Source organism: Pezoporus flaviventris, unplaced genomic scaffold, assembly GCF_033815535.1.
Source record: "Pezoporus flaviventris isolate CSIRO_AGI_PZ_B2104156 unplaced genomic scaffold, CSIRO_AGI_Pfla_v1 ptg000105l, whole genome shotgun sequence".
Lineage (NCBI taxonomy): Eukaryota > Metazoa > Chordata > Aves > Psittaciformes > Psittacidae > Pezoporus > Pezoporus flaviventris.
The window spans coordinates 689,709-710,209 of record NW_026892653.1 but is presented as its reverse complement, the minus strand read 5'-3'; the positions used below and the strand labels follow the sequence as shown (position 1 = coordinate 710,209).

The 20,501-nt window shown below is 53.7% G+C and overlaps 1 protein-coding gene across 1 annotated transcript; it reads left to right on the top strand.

Annotated features, from left to right (window-relative positions):
* The first annotated feature begins 5,991 nt into the window (after nucleotides 1-5,991).
* On the top strand, nucleotides 5,992-20,501 carry ZNF469 (zinc finger protein 469). Its single transcript, XM_061477338.1, has one exon. It carries the CDS (start codon nucleotides 6,175-6,177, stop codon nucleotides 18,835-18,837), a length of 12,663 nt encoding a protein of 4,220 aa, XP_061333322.1. The 5' UTR covers nucleotides 5,992-6,174; the 3' UTR covers nucleotides 18,838-20,501.

Genomic DNA, 20,501 nt, shown 5'->3' with positions numbered 1-20,501 from the left:
AGAAGCTGAGCTAAGCCTCAGGAAAGCCTCGCTGCTTTGTGTTACAGCCATCTTAATTTCCTTTGGAAAAGTCCCAGATGCTGCTTGATCCGGTTGGGGATGGAGCCACAGTGAACGTCTGTAGCTGATTGTCACCCAACTCCTTTGACCGTATACCTGCAGGATTAAGGGATTCTCTTTGCCAGGTCACGCTTATCCACCTGTCCCCTTTTACGTAGCCATTGAGTCAGGATGACCTCCAACCATGTCTCCTCCTACATCTTCTCCTCTCCCCACCACTCCAGAGTCATCCTCTGTGCAGTGTCCCATGGGGCATCCTCAGGGCTGTGTGGCAGGAAGATTCAGCAGGGACCCCAGGCAGGGAACAAAGACACTGGTTTACAACATCCTCCCCATCTCACAGGGTGCCCAGGACCTGTCCTCCTCCACTGTTTTGCATTACAAGCCAAGGAGGAATTAAGACTGTTTGCAAAATCTGAATCCCAAGCGAAAGCTGGATTCTCACCAGCTTGGAAATCCAAAGCCATTCAGATCCAGAAAATCAATTTTGGATCACCATGAGCAAGAAACAAACTTTCTGAATAACCTTCCAACTTCTCCTCAGGCCAGAAAAATCTGCTGGAAACAGCCTCTTGTCCTGATACAGCCAGACCAGACCATCCAGGACCATATATACACGCACAGGGCCAGCCCTGGTCCCCAGTCCCAGCCTCGTTTCTTGGGGATGAGCAGGGACCAGGCTGGCAAGGGAGGTGTCAGATCCCTCCTGGTGAGATGCTTCCATTGGACCAGGCCCCTTATCCTGTTTTCCTTGTTATTTGACTGAGAAATGGGTTAATGCAAGGACAGGATTCAATGTGTCTGGATATGACCCATGAGCTTTGGGGAGCAGCCAAAGTGGGTTAAGTGCAGGCTGGCCCTGGGGCTGGCAGGGAGGTAACAGCAATCCACTCAAACCCCCCCCCTTTTCCCAAATTTAGGAAAAGGAGCCCTTTTCCTAACCCACCCCTGAGATGTACTGTAGGCAGGTGCTGCTTCAGCAGCGTGGCCCCATCCAGTGCGGTACGGGATGGGGATGGAGATGGATGAGTCTGGCTGCTCCTTGGAGCTGGGCATCACGGGGACAGGCACATCACCGTGCAGCTGAGGGGCACTGAGGGTCAGGGAGGGACCCAGGCTCATTGCTGGGTGCAGGATGGAAGATCAAACCAGGCTGGAAGCTGCCCTCAGCTGCTCTCAGCACCTGCCTGAGGCTGGCTGGTGCCCGAAGCATGCCCAGACTGTGGTTTGGGCTTTGGCCATCCTCAGTCTCCTCCTCCTCACACCGGCGAGGCCGTTTCCTGCCTCTCAGGGCCATATCCTGACTGTGGTTACAATAAGCCCCTGCAAGGCATTGGGGTCTGCAGGACCCCGATGGGATTCCAGTGGGTGGAGGCAGTGGGTGGGATGCATGGGATGGAGCTGGGATGCAGGGAAGGGGGGGCAGGACCCCATCCCCATCCATGCCTCACTTTCCTCACTCCCACAGCACCCTATGCCCACGTGCCCAGCCAAACCCACCCACCCAGATGGACCCAACTGAGGGTGGCCATGACGGGGTGTTTTTGGGGTGGAAACCCCTCCTTTTGGTGGCTGAGCTCTCCCCGTGCACCGCAGCACTGGCAGCCAAGCCACAGATTCCTGACATAGTTTTCTCTTTCCTTTGCAGCCAAGAAATTCATATTTCATGGGAGGTGAAAGTGAGTCCCGGCAGTAGCTGAGCGGCGCAGGGTGCCAAGGTACGGGCCAGCTGACGGAACAGGGTCAGATGCTATTTTGGGAACCAGACACTCCACTCCTCATCCTGGAGCATGCTCCAGCCCGGGGATGCCCCCAGCCCTCCCAAGCCCCGGATGCAGGGATGCTCAGGGTCCTCCCCAGCTGCTTTTCTGGCCCCACAGCAGCTCGGCAGCAAGAGGCAGGATGTTTAAAGAGGTGCTGGGCTTTGAGAAAGGGCCAGGTCAAAAGGGGGAGGGATGATCCTAGAATGGTTTATTCACCTTGAAGGAGCTTGCCCATGCCAAACCCCCCTGGAGCAGCATCCCCGGGGGGGGGCCCCGCCGTGACTGGAGCTCCTTTCACCCAGACCTACGTGTCTCCAGCCCTATCAGGGCTTTGCTGCACCGGGCACTGTATATACAAATAGCAAGAACAGTCCCTGCCTTGCTAATCTCAACAGACGATCCAAAGAGCAGATAGGCGAGGGGAAGCATTATCGGGGCTGATTTACAGATGGAGGCTGAGTCACCGTGATTAACTGACTTTTACCCAAGGTCATGCAAGGGAGAGGCTGAGCTGAGCACTAAACCCGGCTTTCCTGCATCCCCCAGAGAGGGCCAAGCTGTACCTTGCGTCTTCTCCCACAGAGAAGGAGTTTTTCCATCCGCACAGAGTGATCTGAGCCCCAGAAAGGTCTGGGCAGTGGAGCTGAACCTGCCTTCCCACAGGCAGAGCTGCTGTTCCAGCCCTCTTCCTCCTTTGTTTTATCTGGTGGGGGTTTCTTGCTCAGTTTTGGGTTTATTTTGCTGTTCACACAACCGCTTTTGTCCCTCGATGCTGTTTCCATCAGAGCAGGGTTTTGCCCTTTGCTTCTCCTGCTGCTGCCTTGCCCATGGTGGGGACAGAGTGGTCCCCACAATCATTATGGTGTGGTCCCAGCATGGTGTGCCAGTTGAGATGCAAAGCTTCAGCATCCTGCTGGTGGGATTCACAGCTCTTCTCTCTTGGGAAGCAAACACTACCAAGGCTGGGGGTGATGCAGTCAACCAGGACATGCGTGCAGGCACAGCCCTGCAGGAATGCATGCTAAGGGAATTGGGAATCACTGAGGTGCTCAGTGAGCACAGCAGAGGGGCACCACTAGCTCTCGAGGTGTCAGGAGCTGAGACAATTGGCTCTGGGTGTCAGAGAACCGGGGCGGTGAATCACAACCTGTCTGGCATGTTGGGGCTCTGGCAGGATGGGACCTGCCCTGCGAGCAGCAGGCTGGGCTCTGCCTTGCCAGGCTCCTGCCATCACTGCTTAGTTTGTCCCTGTGCCCCCAAACCACTGCAGGGCTGCAGGAGGGTGTCAGTGTCAGTCACCATCCCTGGAAGTGCTCAAAACCACGCAGACGAGGTCCTCAGTGACATGGGTTAGTGCTGGACTTAGCAGCACTGGGGAACAGTTGGACTTGATAATCTTAAAGGTCTTTTCCAACATGGATTCTATGCCAGCCCAGCGCAGGAGGATGCTCCAGGGATGAGCAAAAGGCTCTGAGCACCAGGCAAGGCACACAATTACAGGTAGAATTCTATCTGTCTCTCTGCAGCCAGGCAGCTTGGTAATAAATATAGCATGCTTTTTAAAGCATAACCTTTCTTTGCCTCCATCCAGTTCTTTTCCACCTCCTCTTCCAGGAGCTGAAACATAAATGCACAAGAAATGGTGCCAATGATAACCCAAAGAGGATTCTGGTCCTGGGGGCAGGTTAAGGAGCAAGCTGAGAGATTTAATGGTCCCTGTTTTCGTTTTATTCTGGGTTTCCCATCCCACAAGGGGGCGAAGACTGTGTTTGGATCCGTAAGCCCTGCGGTGATGGATGAAGGCAGCTCCCTGGGGAATATCGCTTTAAATCAACACACCCAGTCCTCTTTATCAATTGCCCCATCGGGAGCAGCACGGTCTGAGCCTTGCTGACAGGCCCCAGTGTTCTGCTCTGTGCTGCTCCCAGGGCTGCTGTGCCATCCCACCCCATGGCTGCAGGCACCAGCAGGGACCCCATGTAGAGATGAGGGATCCCCAAACCCCTGTGTGGGGACAAGCGTCAGGATTTTGGGGAGTTAAACCCTGATTTACACCTTGCCTTTATCCCTGTGTTCCGTCTATCATTTGCAGGGATAAATTCATGCCCGTGTCCTGCCCAGACTCTGCCACCATCCCTGGGCATCTGACATGGCACATAGCTCTCCTACATCAGCAAGACAGTCCTGCGTGCCACTGGCTCTGCTTTCCCCATCTCCATCACCCTGCCAGCACAGGCTGTTTGTTTCTCCTGGCACTCAGTTCTAATGCACCAGCAAACGCCTGCCCTTGCCAGGCAAATCCTGCAGCTCTATGGATACACAAGCGACCATTTCCTTCAAGAGAGAAAAAAAAAAAGGGGCTCCTTTATGTGGCTGAAAGAGCAGGACTGTGATAATGTAGCAGGCGCTGGCCTTGGGTATTTTATCTTGGCGAGGCGCCTTCGCAAATTTAAACAGCAGCAAACAGGCTTTGCAGTTGTGTCTGGAAGAGGCATAAGTGCCGCACTGTTTTGCAAGCAAAACCCCTGCGTGCCAAAGGGCCGTGTCTGAGCTTTGCCCGGCACGTGGAGCCCGAGCACGATAGGGTCTGGCTCTATCAGCCTGGGATTCATTTCACTTTAGTGGGTGAGAAGGTGGGGAGGAACCCAAGCCTGGCAGCTCAATTCAGAGAGGGGACCCCGGGGAGTCCCCTTGGGTTTTCCCCACTACATGGAGCACCCTTCCCTACAAGGTCCTGCAGCACCTTTGCAGAAGGAGAGGTGGGATGCAGCCGTACCTCTGCGCTCTATATATGCACAGTATTGTCAATGTACATGTGCTCTAGCAGCATCACACAGCTCAAATCAGAGAGGGGATCCCATGGAGGATCCCACTGCACAGACCCCCCCTCTCCACGCAAGGTCCTGCAGCATCTTTGTAGAAGGACCACTGGGATGCAGCCATACCACTGCTGTCTCTGTATATACACAGTATTGTCAATGTACATGTGCTGTAGCAGCACCACGCAGCGCTGGGTGCTCACCCTGGCTGCTGTGCACAGGCAAAGCATCAGATGCTTCAACACAGACGAGCCGTGCACGCTGCAGAGACCCCGAATAGACACAGGTCACTCCCCTTTTCTTGCAGAAATACTCATTTCCTTCTCAGCTCGCTGCTGGGCAGGGTTGGCGAGGCTGTGCAGTGCGTGGTGACCCCGAATGGGGCTGGAGCTGTAAGAATTACACCCAGGAGAACACTAATAAGCTGAATTTCACGCTCCTCTGCAGCCAGGTCACTCCCTCCCCAGCTCCCAGCAGTACCACGCCATTGCTCCCTGCAGCAGACAGTGAAGGAGCGTTTCTAGTGAGGGAGGGGAAAGAAACCCTTTCTGTTTCCAATAGACTTTTTAAAAGAGACTCTAAAACAGGGGTTTATTCTTCTTTTTAATATAACCTGTGTCTGAGGTGGTACTTTTTAAAGGGCTCCACTCAACTTGTGCCTCATGTCTGATGCCCTGACGCTCTGTGCAGTAAAAGCAGCTGGTAAATTTAGGGCTCTGTTTTTATGCTTTCATCTATTTAACAGCATCTAAAACTCTGAAGGCAGTTTGCAAGTGATGTTAAAGTTAAGGCAGAGGCAGCAGAAGCCCAAGTCCTTTCTCCAGGGGGTTTTAGAGCAACGGCTGGGTGAAGAGGCAGCGAGCTCAAAGGGTTGCAGTGAGGAGAGCTGTGCTAGAGCAAAAGGCTTTTGCTGCGCAGCCGAACCTCATCATCCCTCTGGCTTCAAGAGAGGGGATTTGGGGACATGGGGACAGAAAGCCCTTCCCAGGATGCCTCTCCCAGCTTGGCCCGACATCCCTTCCCGCTAATCCGTAGGTGGAGCTGTTCTGTCATCTTTTTCTGCTTATGTTGCTAAGAAGTAACCCAGAAATAGCTTTTCAGGGAGGAAAAAAAGTGCCCAAAGTGCCTCCCTCAGCAGCTTTTGCCAAAGGTGAAATGCTCCGAGCATCCTTTGAAGAACAAAAAGCTGGAGGGCATCACCCAGGGGCTACTTAGGGCGCTTGCACTGCATCTTCCTCCATCCCCACCACACAGCACAAAAGAAAGGGCCAAAATCTCTCTCCCTTCTCACCACTGCCCCATTCCCCTGTTGATGGACACCTTTTCTCTCCTATGCCCTCTCCAGGTCGGAAACAATGCAGCAGAGCCCCACCAGTGTTTGGGACCCAGCGCCACCCCGGCCCCGGGGACCCGCTGCCCCTCTCACCGCCCCAGTGCCCATCAGCGGAGGACCATGCCCATGACGGAGGGACAGCAGCTCGCAGCAAGACGGGAAAACGGGGACTTTTAGCCTTTCCCTGTCCCTTGGTATCATGACTGGAGAGACCCAGCATGTTTACACCATCGGCGACATTGAGGCCGGCCCCAAAGACCCCGACAAGGACTTTGGCTTTGAAGGCTGTGGGGAGAAGGATGGGAGGGCGCTAGGTGGGGAGGGCACATCCCCTTTTCCCACCCCTAAGGACAAGGAGCCCCACAGCCAGCGGGAAGCCGTGATCCGGCCGCAGCAAGCCGGGAAGATCGACTTCAAGTCGCTCCACCGCAACCCCAAGTTTGGCAATGACGGCGCATGGGGAGAGGACAAGGGCAGCCCCCAGTCCCCCCCAGGGAAGGGGCGATCCCGGGAGCGCAGCCGGCGCTCGGGGAAGGGTGATCGGGGCCACCATCAGCTCTACCGGCTCAGCATCGCCGGTACCCGGCCGAACCCCACCATTGGTATCGCTTACCCCCAGCAGAAGGTGACCCCCCCAAAGGAGCCAGAGGCAAATCATGGCCCTGTGGCCGGCAGCTACCGCTTCCACGTGCCCAGCATCCCCCAGCGCGAGGCTGAGATCCAGCAAGAAGAGCTCAGCTTCGGACGCTGTTTCTCTGATGCCAGCACCGGCCGTACCTCCACCAACTATACCTCACAGACCGCTCCCTCCCATGGCCCCAAAGGGCAGCCCCCTGCTGCCAGCATCCCCCTCAAGAGCCCCGGCACCAATGGGCAGCTACATTACCTAGAGTTTCAGGCGAACAGGGCTGACTCCTGGCCATCCCTGGAGAAGAGCTTCGCCGGTGCTAGCTATGGGATCTCGGTGCAGAAGCCCAGCTCTTTCCCCGACGGCAGCAAAGCCGGTGCCCAAGCCCTGGGGACTTTGCCGTGCCAATACCCCTTCCAGCTGCTGCATGATGCGGGGAAGGAGCCGTACCGCAGCGATGTGGGGAGCCAGGAGTACCTGGATGTGGGGCTCGCCACCAGCCAACTGCCTCATGGTGCCTTTGCCTTCCACTCCTCCTCCAGAGAGTGGCAAGAGGAGGTGCTGAGCGGTGGTTCCTATGAGAACGTGTCCCCCGAGAGCAGGCTGTATGGTTTGCCTACACCACCAACACCATTCCTGCACCCGCCACCACCGCCAGCCCCTCACCATGGCCCATTGCCATGCTGCAAGGGCAGGAGTGAGCATCCCACCGACTCCAATGGTGCTCTCTCGTCATCTGGTGCTATCGACCAAAACCCAAGCACTTTCCAAGAAAACCAAGCTGTTTTTCCGTCTAGTTTACACTCGCCTAGTATGCCAAAGCCAGTCGGTAAAAGGCAAGCCTCAGCGAAAGACAGTGTCCCCAGCCCGCGGGTGCTGGTCCAGAGCAGCCCTCTGAGAAGGAATATGCCACCAAACCCTCTCTCCCAAGTGCACTTTCAGAGCAAAACCTATTGCAGTTCCCCCGCAGGCAGCGCCAGCACAGGATCCGTGCCTTTCGAGACAAGCATTCCCACTACGGCACCCACACACCCCAGGCTTGTGCAAGCTTGGGAAGGTGCCACTAAGGCGTTTTCTCCCATGGACCAGAACTCAGCACCTTATTCAAACCCTGTTGGAAACCAGTTCTCATTCGAGTGCCAGTCTGGCCCCGAGCAGAGGCAGCACAGGCAGAAAAATGCCAGGATGCCTTGGCAGCAAATACACCTCACTTCTGCAGTGCCTGGTCAAAACAGGCTAGAGCTGTCGAGACAGATCACCAGCCAGAAGCTCCCCTTCCCTGTGGGCACGTCAGAGTGGCAGGGGAATGGGAAAGCCCAGAAAGGGCCCCTTATAAATAACTCTCCAGGGTATCACAGCAAAAAGCTCTTGTCGGGAGAGAGCCTTGGGGTCCAGAGGGGAGACCCCAACTCAACAGGCACTTTTGCTTTTGAGAGTGGGAAGGAGCCAGGGTCTCCTGCCTGTGACTCGAGAAGCAAAGCCCTCTTCTACAGCATGAGTCAAGCAGGTCCTCCTCCATCAAGGAGTTCATCGGGCTCAGCGCTAGTCCTACCACCCTCAGCCTTGGTGGCTGCCTCCCCTTGCGAGTCCCCTCTGCCATCCCCTGTCCCCAACCCTACCTGTGGCAGCACATGCTCATCGCTCTCACCTATGTCCAGCAGCCCGCTCAATCCCAGCTTTGAAGACAGCCAGATGTCTGGAGCACTCACCCCCTCTCCCTTCTTCCAGCACCCCTGCCATCCTAAGGACGGCAACAAAACCTTCCAGCCCTCTGATGTCCTCAGCTCCAGCTCACTTCATTACCACCCTCAAGACTCCGTCAAGTCGTTCCACTTCCCTCCAGATGCCCTCAAAGACAACAGCCTCCTGAAATGCGCACCAGCGAGCCCGTTCCATAAACCCAGCATGGAGGTGGCCAAGGGATGCTCGGATGGGCTGGACGGGGAGCAGCCTCCTCCGCCGTACTCCTCCCATCACTTGCTGGCCAGTTCACTCAGCAGTGCCAGCCTGGACCAGCTGGACGTGCTCCTGACCTGCAAGCAGTGCGACCAGAACTACAGCAACCTCTCCTCCTTCCTGCAGCACCGCCAGTTCTGCACCTCCCATCCCAATCCACAGGGAGAGGGCAAGGATGCTTCCCTGGCAGCTGAGGGACGGAAAGCACTCCTTCCAGAGCCCCCCAAGCCCCCCAGCCTGGGGCTCTCCCCGGAAACCCAGGCACATTTGTTGGTATTAAACAAGAGCGATGACTTCTTGCTAGATGGGGATAGCAAAAGCGAGGGCAAGGAAGATGCTCTGAAGGGTGGCCTTTTCAATGGCCTTGCCAACAGCTCCTTGCCGCTCACTGCCTCAGACCTGGACATTGATGATGCCAAGCTGGACAGCCTGATCACTGAAGCCCTCAATGGCCTGGGCTACCAGTCAGATAACCCAGAAATTGACAGCAGCTTCATAGATGTGTTTGCTGATGAGGAGCTGACGGGCATGAAGACAGCTGGCAGCGGGTTGTCCCACAAGGCAAAGGAAGCTCTGGCCTCGGAGAGTAAATCAAAGCAGGCAGCAGTGGAGGAGAAGGCAGGCGACCAGCCCAAGGCTGTCTATTTTTATGAAGATGGTGGGGATCAGTCAAAGAGAGCAGCAGGAAAGCAGCACCTTCACAAGGGGAGGGCAGCGCAGAGGGTGGCAGCCCAGGAGCCAGATCCTGGGGCAGCAGGAGCAGAGAGGACGGTGAGGCTGCGGGCAGGCAGGAAGAACAGCATCCCACCAGCCACCACCTCCTCCAAGTCCACTTCCAGCCAGAAGCATCCCAGGAAGCTCAGCCAGGAGCCTTCAACAAAGAGCGAGGTGGGGCCAGGCACTGGCACCAAGAGCTCCAAGCCACCCCGGTTCTCCATGAAGGATCTGAAGAAGAGGAAGCCCCGAAGTGGGACGTGGAGCAAGGAGCTCATTCACAAGATAGTGCAGCAGAAGAACAAGCTCCACAAGCTGCAGGTGAAGAGCAGCAAGCAGGCGCAGTGCCCCCAGGTCACCGAGAGGCTGACGCCAGCCACCAAAGAGGGCAGGTTTCGGGAGTATGACTATGTCTCCGACTCAGATGATGATGGGGCAGAGTGCAGCAAGCTCCGGGGGAGGAAGAAGCATGGCACGGGTTTCACTGGGAAAACTAAATACAGCTTTACCAAGAAACGTCCTGGAAGAGGGGAGAGGGTCAAAGAGAAAGACCCCACCTGGAGCTACAGCCGGAAAAAGGACAGTCAGAAAAGGGAGGCACAGGAACACAGCCGGGTCCCAAGTCAGGAGGATGCTGAGGAAGAGGATTGTGCCACCAGAGGCCCAAGACAGAGCAGCCAGTCGTCTACTGGCAGCAACCACAGTGGTAGCGTGCCCAGTGAGATGGGAACCAGCCCATCCCACGCTGATGGGGCTGGCTCAGGCAGCGAGAAGGGAGGCACAGAGAGGAGAAGGAGCTTGGGCAGCCCGGCATGCACGCCGAGGACTCCGCTCAGCCCTCCCAGGGACAGGAGCCCGAAGAAGAGCAAGAAAAGCAAAGAGGACTTTCCCAGGGGGAGCAGGCGGTTTGGTTCAGCCAAACCTTTGCCATCGGGCTCCAGGACGTGTCCCAGTGCTGAACCAGCCGTTGTTGCAATGGACTGTGCAAAGGAGAAGCCGTTAGCACAGCCCCAGGAAAGGCCCAGCACGGCCACCTCAGGCAAAAGCCCCGTTGGACTCTGCAATAAGGAGGGGGCAGAAGAAGCCAAAGAAGCAGCAAAGCCCATGGGTAAGGCAAGAGAACCCACCCTGGAGGCTCAGGACTCACCTGAGCTGGCCATGGTCAACCAGAGCCATCAGTTTGGCCCTTTCACGAGTGATGGATTGAAGTACCATGCAGAAGAGCTAGTTGCTCCATCCCACAGTGGTAACGAAGCTAGTCCTAGCAACGCGAGCGCTGCCTACTCAGAAATGAGCATCAAATACTTGAAGGCACACGGGCTCAGTGAAGGTCAGAAGGACTATTCTGCACCAGTTGCCACATACGGGATGGATGCAGTGGGGATATTGCTCACTGCCAAGGTGCCCAATCCATACGTCAGCAGTGACAACACATTTTTTGATCCCAAAGGCCTTCCTGGGCACTATGATGGCAACCTCTTCTCAAAGCCCCCAGCCCTGGGTTCCTCGCACATGGAAGACATGTACCTATGCAGAGATGACATCAACACCAGCTCCTTAGAGCAGAAGCATGCCAGCATCTCCCCTTACACTGCAGAAACGTCACAGGGCAAGGTCTCCTCCCCTCTCAGCTTCGATTCCTCTTCAATATTTGGAGAGCTTCCTGTCGCTGAGTTCGATCCACCACTGTATGAAGGTGTTTCTGCAAGCAAGGATGGTTTTGTGACTGCATTTACCTGTCCTGGCAATCCCCCCAGCAAGCCGCTGCCATTCGATCAACCGTATCCACCGTTCATGCCAGAGAAAGACTGGTCCCTCATGGAGGAGGTGGCTCCGATGCTGCCTGAAGACATGACTCAGTTCCACAACCTTTCAGTGGAGAAGCCACTAGCCAAGAAGTTCCCTGAGGAAGGACCTGTCCCCACCGGCCAGCTCTCTCTGCCGCTGCCGGACAGGATAACGGATTATAACGTGACTTTTATGAACAACATGTCAGACGATGAGCTGGAGATCAAGCGGTTAGTCACAGAGCTGGAGAGTCAATTGCAAACCAGTAAGATGGACCATGAGGCACCCATTGCCCTCCAGAAGCATGAGCATCACGTTGCTGCCCACCTGCGGGTACCGGCAGCTGAGCGGTTCCCACTGCCGGATGAGCAAGGGGCAGGCCATGAGAAAGGACTGTTTTTGGCACATGAACTGGGCAGACCAAGCCTCTGTGTTGGGGAGAGGCTGGGAGGTGAGAAGCCGGCTGTCACAAGTGCCCATGGGGACTATGAGAGACCAAGGGAGCCCTGGCCCTGCCCAGTAGAGCTGGGGTCTCTGGAGGCAGGGATGTGCGTGCCAGCCCCGCTCACCATGGACCATTTCTGCTCCAAAGACAGTGGTCAGCAGCTCCAGTTAACTGCAGCTGCCAAGGAAAGTGACCCTGGAAAGATGGAAGATGTATCTTCCTCCAAAGGTCTACCTGGTTCACACACGCCAGACCAAAGAGAGGCTCCCATCTACACAGACCCTGTGACTAAAAGCCCTCCTGTTGCCACCAACCCCATGTTCCCCAAGACCCTGGAGGCAGTAGAAGCAACCAAAGATCCCTTGTCATCCCTTCCATGCCAGCGTGCTGCCAAGAGCTTCCCTGTGCCAGGCAAAGCAAATGAAAGCTTCACCGATGCTGCAGAGCTGGGGAAGTTTGATGCCCATCTTCCAAACCACAAACCTGGATTTGGCTTTCAGCAGGTTCCTGCCCCAGCCTCAGATCCCACCCTTTCACCTCACATCAAAGAGGTCCCGGATACCGAAGAAAGACCCTTAAGCAGGCCAGAGTCAGCCAAAATGGCACAGAATGCCATGGACTTCAAAGGGGATGGTGGTGGGCCTGTGCTGGTGGAAGAAAGAGAGGAGAGAAAGAGCCCCACCAGCTGTCAGGGCCCTGGACCCAGAGGCAAAGCCAGCAGGCAGAAAGTGCTGCTGTTAGATATGCTGAGTGTGCCCAAGGAGAGTGACTGTGACTCCCAGAAGGCATCCCAGGAGACGGCTGCCAACCCTCTGCAGCAGCTCCAGCTCTTTGTTGCTCGAACAGTGAAGAGCAATGAAGAGGAGCTGTTGATGCCGTGCTTCCCCATGCTGCTTGCTCCCAGCAACCCCTCTACCACCACCCGCATCCAGCCAGAGCAGAAGGAGAACAGTGGTGTTATGGAAGGGGAAAATCAGACATCCTGTCCTGCCCAAGGGGAAGGGAATGTCCCCATTGAAGGCAACATGGAAAATATTGCTACCCTAGCAAAAGAGGCTGTGACTTTTCCTGGTGGGTGCGAGCCAGAGTCATTCAGTTCAATGGGTTCTTTCCATGCAAAACAATCTACGTTTGCAAGGCCAGAGCTGCAAAATAATGTAACAGAGCTGCAGCACTTAGCAAATGAACACGCAGAGCCGGGTGACATTAATATCCGTGCAGATGGTGTTTCCCGAGAGCGTAATGACCTCTCGCCACTCAAAAACACAGCAGTGACCTTACTGCTAGGGCAAGTAAAGAAAGGTGATCAGCTCATGGAAGAACAGGAGCAAGATAAAAACAAAGCAACCTTGGCATTTAAAGAACATGAGCAATCTCATTTAAACTGTAGCTTGCTTGAGAAAAACACACTGGGCAGTGCAGCAGCAGAGAGGATGGAAAGGAACCAAGTAGCGCAGGGGACACAGCCTCCCACTCCCACAGATCCCACCAGCCCCCTGGGTCCCTCCAAGGGTGATCTCCACCAGGATCACTGCTTGGTACCAGAGACAAAAACCAGCACAGTCGGTGCAAAGGTTCCTAGAGAAGGAAGTGGCAAGAAGCCACTCAGTGGCTGTCATTACACAAGAGAATCCCTAGCCAGCCTGCCCTTGCCGACCAATTGTTCTGACCCCAAAGGCTTGCAGAGTGGTGGGGCTGAGGAAGGAGAGGTCCCCATTTTTAACCTTCAGCCTTCAGATGAGGGGAAATATGGCCCATCCCTCCTTAACACATCGAGTTCACTTGTCATGATGAGGTGCCCTCCCGAGGCAAACAGCCATCACATCCATCACCCCACTGAGAGCCCAGCAGAGCAAGGGATATGGAAAAGAGGACCCACCTTTTCTCCCTCACTGCACCGCTGTGGGACCATGCCAATAGAGGTGGTTGAGGACAGTCGCCATCCTCTCTCCGATGGCATTTCGGGTAACTATAGATCACCTGAAAGAGAAGGCATGGCAAGACCTGCATCTCTGCTGCACTCTGATGGTCTGGGGGGGTCTACCTTGGAGATGGATGGTGCCCAGAAAGACTGCTCTCCACCTTTCAACCAAAAGGGTGTTGGGAAAGAGGCACCCGAAAGTTCTCATTTTAAAGAAAACCAAGCATGCACCATCACAGATACAGTCATTAACTCCATTCCTCCAAAAAGCCAAGATGATCCAACCCATCCCACAATAGATCTTCTGCTGCTCAGAGAAAGAGAGATAAACCTGAATCAAGAGAACAAGCTTGGAAGCTGCTCTGATGATGGAAATAAGCATCAAAGTGAACCAGAGGCTTTGTCCAATGGTTTTGCTCAGCAAGGGCCAGCAGCTGTCAGCAGAGATCTTACAAGGACTGGAGATCTTGGTCCTGCTGAATTAAATGGCCATGAGCTTTCAGCAGAGATGAGACTTGGTCTTTCCAAAACCACAGAGAGTGGAAGGAAGAGTTTAGAAGGGGAGAAACCAAAAAGCGACGGGGCTGGAGAGGCTGAGAGCTGTGTGTTGAACAGTATGGGCCAAGGAGAGGGCAATACACCTAACAGTACTCCAAATCCTCCCCAGAATGAAGTTCACAAAGAAAAGAAGCCAAATGGGGTCCCGGTGACCTGTGACATCTGTTCAGCTACTTTCCGGTCCAAGCCCGGTCTGACCAGGCACAAAGCTGTCAAGCACCAGGTGAGGAATGGTGGTGTGCCACAGCCCAGCAAGACTGCCAGGCCCACTTTGGTTCCTCCAGACAACACAACGAAAGCAGCCCAAAAGGTGCCCCGGAGGAGCCTGAAGTCTTCAATCAAAGACAAAGCTGATGGCGCACAGATGCCAACCGACGACGCTGAACAGACCCCCAAGAAAATATGTCCAGACCTGGAGAAAGAGCCCAGCTCGCAGATGCAAGAAGTGGTGAGCAGAGTGCTCAGCGACCTCAGCGTGATCTCCTTTGAGATGTCCCAGGAGCTGCACCGCACACGTGTTCTGCAGAGGGAGATGAAGGCAAAGGGATCGCACTCGGAGACAACAGGAGCCGGCGAGGCAGAGGCTGGGAAGCTGGACTCAGGACGGCAAGCCAGGAAGGGAGAGAAGGGCAGAAGGAGCCAAAGCAAAGATCCTGGGGACACGAATGGCAATTCTGAAAAGAAGCTGAACAGGAAAGTGAGACGAAGGAAAGCAAAGGTGTTTCCCAGCAGAAATGAGCCCGATGGTCCATGTGAGATGGAGAAGAGTGCAAGTCCTCCTGCTGCTATCCTCAGCTCCAGTCTGCCCAGGATCATGGAGGACTTGCATGAGCCAGGTGGTTGCATCACCACAGAGGGGCAAAATAGGTCCAGCTCAACCCAGCATTCCCAAAAAGCTAACCAGTCCCCTTGTGCAGCTGAGCTTCCAGAGGACCTGGGCAACAGGATGGTGTCTTCAAAGGAGATGACCAGCAAGGATTCAGTAACAGGCATGGTAACCTGTCCTGGGGAGGTGGAAGATCCAAATGGAGTGGAAGACACGCAGGCTTGCAAGAAATGGGTTGGCAGGTTTGTGAAGCAAGTGGTAAAGGGTTTGGGTAAAGTCGGCAATGAGCAGCTTTGTGGTGCTGATGGCACAGAGGAGATGGGTGCTGAGACGGGAGACAGTGCTGTAGTAGGCAGCAGCACTGGGAATCAGAGTGGTGTCCTGCAGGGTCCCCCAGCTCCTGCTGAAGAGGGTTTGCTGCTGGAGACGTGTGATTCAGAAACAATTCCTGTGCAAGGCGCCCTGCAGACCATGCCACAGACCAGCCCTTCTCCTGCAGAGCCAAAGCAATGGGCGAAGGCAGACGTGGCACCGGGCAGCGAGCATTGCATGGGCAGCGCGGCCGTCTCGGACCTCCAGAGCCTGTTTGATGATGACTCCACGTTCTCCCAACTGTTCCCCCGGGATGACCAGTTTGTTCGGAGGAAGTGCACACGCGTGTATGGGAAGCGCAGCAAGAAACCCAAGCCCACGGCAGAGGTAAACCTCCAGACACCAGGTGCAGTTGACCTCTTCTCCATGCGACTGCCTTCTGACCTCAGCGAAACCAGCTCTTTCTGTGTCACCAGGGAGGACACTTGTGATTATGAAACCATCTCTGTTGATGATGCTTTAATGCTGAACATGTGTCACAGCAGCAAGGCGAAGAGCGGAGATGCTGCTCCCAGTGGATCTAACAGCATTGGGCCAAGGCTGGACCATGAGAAGGTGGACCAAAGGAAGGAGGACATTGACCTGGAAGACAACATGCTAACCTTCTTGTGCCAAAACAGCCAAGACAACGTCCCCAGCTTGAACATCTGGGGAAGTCTGGAGAAAGAGGGAGAAAGCCTTTCTGCCGAGGACATGTTTGAGCCTCTGATGGACCTTGAGGATGAGCACTCACTCAGAGAAGTGAGCTCCGAGCCCCCTGACCTGGCTGAGGAGCCTTGCGATGACAAAGCTAACGAAGGCTCAGACTCTCCTGAATTTCATACCATTGACATTGAGATGCTGAACGCAAAGCTAAAAATGAGAGACATGTGCTTCTATGGCTCTTGTGAAGATCTTCCCGGCCCTGGGGAGGACAATGACGTGAGTTTCAAGCCAAAGCCAGGCCAGCCCAGCAAGCACAAAAGTAAGCAAGAAGATGGGAAACTGGGGAAGAACCGAAGTGAGATGACCATCAAGACCAAAGACAAGCAGTACAAATGCAAAGTCTGCTTCCAGTGGTTCCTGACACTGGGGGAGCTGGACTTCCACAAGCTCTCCCACAACCCTTCCCCTCCACCTACCTGCTATATGTGCGTCCAGCGCAAATTCAGCTCCCGGGAGCAGCTGAGGGACCACCTGAAGGAGAAGCATGCCAAGAACAAAGCGGGTCTGTGGGCTTGCGGGATGTGCCTGAAGGAGATCTCCGACGTGTGGATGTACAACGAGCATCTCCGGGAGCACGCCACCCAGTTCGCTCGCAAGGGGCAAGCACAGAAGTCTGTGATGGGCCTGCCAGCCTGCTTCGGTGAGGACAACGCTGCTGTCACCCACTTCCTCAACACCATCATGTATCGGAAGCCCAGCAGGTCCTCCCGGCACGCAGACCCCAGCAGCAAGCATGCAGTTAGCAGGGAGAGCAAGAGCCCCAAAGAGCTGCCCCTCGAGCAAGAGGCCAAGGCAATGAAAGACCCCTTGGAAACCAGTGCCAAGGTGAAGCCACCTGCACCCAGCTCCTCTAAAGCATCTGCTAGTCCATCTCCAGAGCACATGGCAAAAAGTGAAGGCACCCCTAAATCTGTCCCCATGCACCCAGACTGCAAAGATCCTTCCCGGGACTGTCATCACTGTGGCAAACAGTTCCCCAAGCCCTTCAAGCTCCAGCGGCACTTGGTCGTGCACAGCTTACAGAAGATTTACTTGTGCCATAAGTGTCCGATGTTCTACCAGGAGACCAAAGAGCTTCGAAACCACCTCAGCCAGGAGCATGGCATAGTGGAGGAGCAGGAGATCAAGCACACCACCCTGTACGCCTGTGAGCTCTGCGCAGACGTCATGCACGTTATCAAGAAGTCCTTCATCTGCAGCATGTGCAACTACACCTTTTCCAAGAAAGAGCAGTATGACCGGCACATGGAGAAGCACTTGGCAGGAAGCAACAAGACTTTCAAATTCCGAGGGGTTATGAGGCCGGGCATTGCCTCCAGGGAGAGGAGGGAGAAGGTGAAAGAGGATGGCTCCCTGCGGGAAGGCATGCCACCGAGCAAGAAGAGGAAGGTTTCTCATCGTGGAAGCTCACTCCCATCCACCTCGCCGGTCCACCTCGACCACACCAGTGACATCCAGCTGGTAGAGGCTGCAAGCTCCAGCCTGCAGGCTCCCACTGACTCCTTCCCTACATCACCCAGTGACCCAGGAGCACCCCAACCCTCTATGAAAGCAGAAGACCTGGTGAGTGACTTCTCTGACCTCCTGGAAGAGATGGAGAAATCCCAGTTTGACACGCTGCCTCCATCACACTGCCTGTCTCCATCTTTGTCTCAGGCTGTGGCGAGCAGCCCAGAGCTTGGGCATATCACTGCCCTGTCAATTGAGGAGCTGGAGAAAGGAGCGTTTGATGGGAAACCCCTTCCCTTCTTGGACTCACCTGAGTTTACCATTGATCTTGCTGGGCTGGCTTGCAACCAGGCCACAGACCAAAAGCTCTCTCCTTCACCTCTGAGTGAGAAATGTGACTATACCAAAACACATAAAAGAACCAGTGTGGGCAACAAAGATGAATGCATAGTGGATGTCCTGGAAAATCCCAATGAAGCCACAGATGCTGTGGATGGGATTCCATTTCTTCAGCTTGATGAGAAAGCCTCAGAGATTCCTTCCCCACAGGCAGAGTCTCAACCAGCCAAGGAGACCCACAGATGGGGCAACTCCAGTGCCAGTGATGGCTGGGAAGGTCCATCTAAGGCCACCTCTCCAGAAGCTGCCCACCACTCCTTGCCCATGAAGGACAAGACGGCATCACCCACCCTGGACAGGGCTGCCAAAGATTCAGTCCTGCAGAAGGAGACCACGAGTAGCCAGCACGGCAGCAAGGATGCTGCTGGCATGGGCAGCCCTGGCAGCAGCACCGAGGAGGGTCAGCAACCCATCTCGGGGAAGGAGAAAACCATGCTTGAGGCTAAGGACAGTAGCACTAATGCCAAGGACCAAGGTGGAAACTCAAGCAAATCCACCAGCCACCAGACCAGGGGTGAGGCCGCCAGCAATGCCGTGAAACACAGCCACACGGAGCCAAGCAAAGCCGCTGGCAAGCTCCATGCCAAGAGGAGGAAAGAGCACAAGTCCCTGAGCCACCGGAGCAGCTCTGGCTCCCGGGAGAACATGGAAGGGGATGGGAAAAAGAAAAAGACCCGGACCCCATGCCCAGGGAGGAGCGAGAGCACCACTGAGCTCAAACGCACCGGATGGAGTAACGCTGAAGCTTCTGCCCTCTCCCCTGGGAGGAGGGAGACGCACTGCAATAAGCTGGTACCTAAGCCCAAAACGGGCACCCAGCTGAAGAAGATGGTCTTGGACACTTATAACCAGAAGAAGGGGATGCTCCGGCACGCCAATGGGGATATGAAACGCAGGAAGGCCATTCTGGGCAAGAGCCTTCACCAAGTGTTGGCTAAGGGGCCGGAGCCATCCCCTCGTGGTTCCTTGCCCCGGGGTGCCAAGCCTGCCAGCTCAGCCAGCTACCGCACTGCCGAGTCCCAGAACAACCTGCTAAGCCAACTCTTTGGGCAAAAATTAACTAGCTTTAAAATTCCTTTAAGAAGAGATACTTCAGAATAATTTATGGAAGTGACTTATGGTGATCCCTCAGCTGCTTTCATGGGGTTTGCAAGGGAAAAAATTATCAAAGCATTAAATTCGTTTGTGTAGCATGATTTCTCTGTCTAGCTTAAATGAACTTGCACTGCAGCCTCTGTGAAATAGTTTGCTTTGTGTCTACTAATCTACTTTAATTCACCTGATTTATCATGCAAATGCTAGAACTTTGATGTTGCTGATGATTTTCATGAACTGAAATTGTAATCGCTTTGGGCAGACTGAATCGTCGAGAGCAATTGCTTTATTGCAGAAGTGCTGAGGTTATAAGGATACTTGCAAATCTCAGACCCTTTTGAGTCTGTGTCTGTGTTATCTTTGTACAAAGTACTTGAAGAGATGAACTTCATTCCGTAGACGTCTTATTCATAAGGTGCAGTACACTGTAGAAAGCAAATTATTATTTTTTTTTTTCTTGAAGATTTTGCACAAATAATCCCATACAATTCATTTAATTGGGAGCTGGCCTAAGAGATGATACAATTAAAAAATTAAATTAGGAATCGAGTGTCCTACATTTTGACAGCCATCCCTATGAATTTGTTTCTACATCGTCAAGAGGATAGCGAGGCAGCTCTGGGGCTGTCGGAGCCCTTTAGAGGACGCTGCCACTCTTTTGACCACTGTAGACGATGTAACCAGAGGAGAGCAAACTGCACCTTGACACTTGTGACAAACTCTGATTTTTTTAGGGGTTTTTTTGGTGTGTATGTGTGTGTGTGTGTGTGTGTGTGTGTGTGTGTTTTCTTTATGGGGGTTAATTTTTTTTGTGCAACGACAAAACTGTGCCAATTTACCGCACCGAACCGGTACTGTCCGAGTGCCCTCAACAGTATCACTTCTAAAACTATCTTACTGTATTGAGTTAGTGGCTATATAGGTATCCGCTTTTTACTATGCAGTTACTGGTGCTATTCTTCTTTTGTAATGTGAATACAGACTTCCTTGATTGAAAAAGAAAAGGGAACCGTTAGGAAGTAGCAGTTACCTGTAAAAGAAAACGAAGCAGGAAAAGAAATAAATAGCTTAAAAACATCCAACTTTAATGGGGGGGGGGGGGAAGAATCCTGTATGCTGGTACTCCGCAGTGTCGATGAGGTTACGTCATGTTGAATGAGCACGTTATACAACCGAACTTTTGAATCCGGAAAGAAATCTCAGGTGCAAACGAGGACATGGAGGATAATTAAAAATACTATTGAAATACTCCCAAGTCAAGGAGGTGAAGTAATGCACTGATGTGATATGAACAGTCAGAGTACTTTGCGTCTGTCCTGCAATGATTTTTTTGTTTTGTTTTGTTTTAGATTTAAAAGAAAAAAAAAAAAAAAGAAAAAAAAAGAGGCTTTATTCTGTTAATATGTATCTTTACAATTCTTTGTATTGTATAAAAATATTGTAGGTAATTTACCTTGGGTGCAATGTGTTCTGTCAAAAGTTTTTATTTTGATATTTTTGTCAGAGAAGCAGAGAGAGAGCAGGAAAACGCCGTTTTATGATGTTGTATGTGTGCTTTTAAAGTGCCTCTTTAATATTGTTAAATAAAGTATGAGATGAAAATATGGGGTGGTACTGTAAAATCATACATGATTAATCTTTTCAAATATATTCCAATATTTTCACAGAAA

Bases quoted from the DNA above. Each gene is read 5' to 3' on its own strand.
- ZNF469 (XM_061477338.1), top strand. From the start codon at position 6,175: ATGACTGGAGAGACCCAGCATGTTTACACCATCGGCGACATTGAGGCC.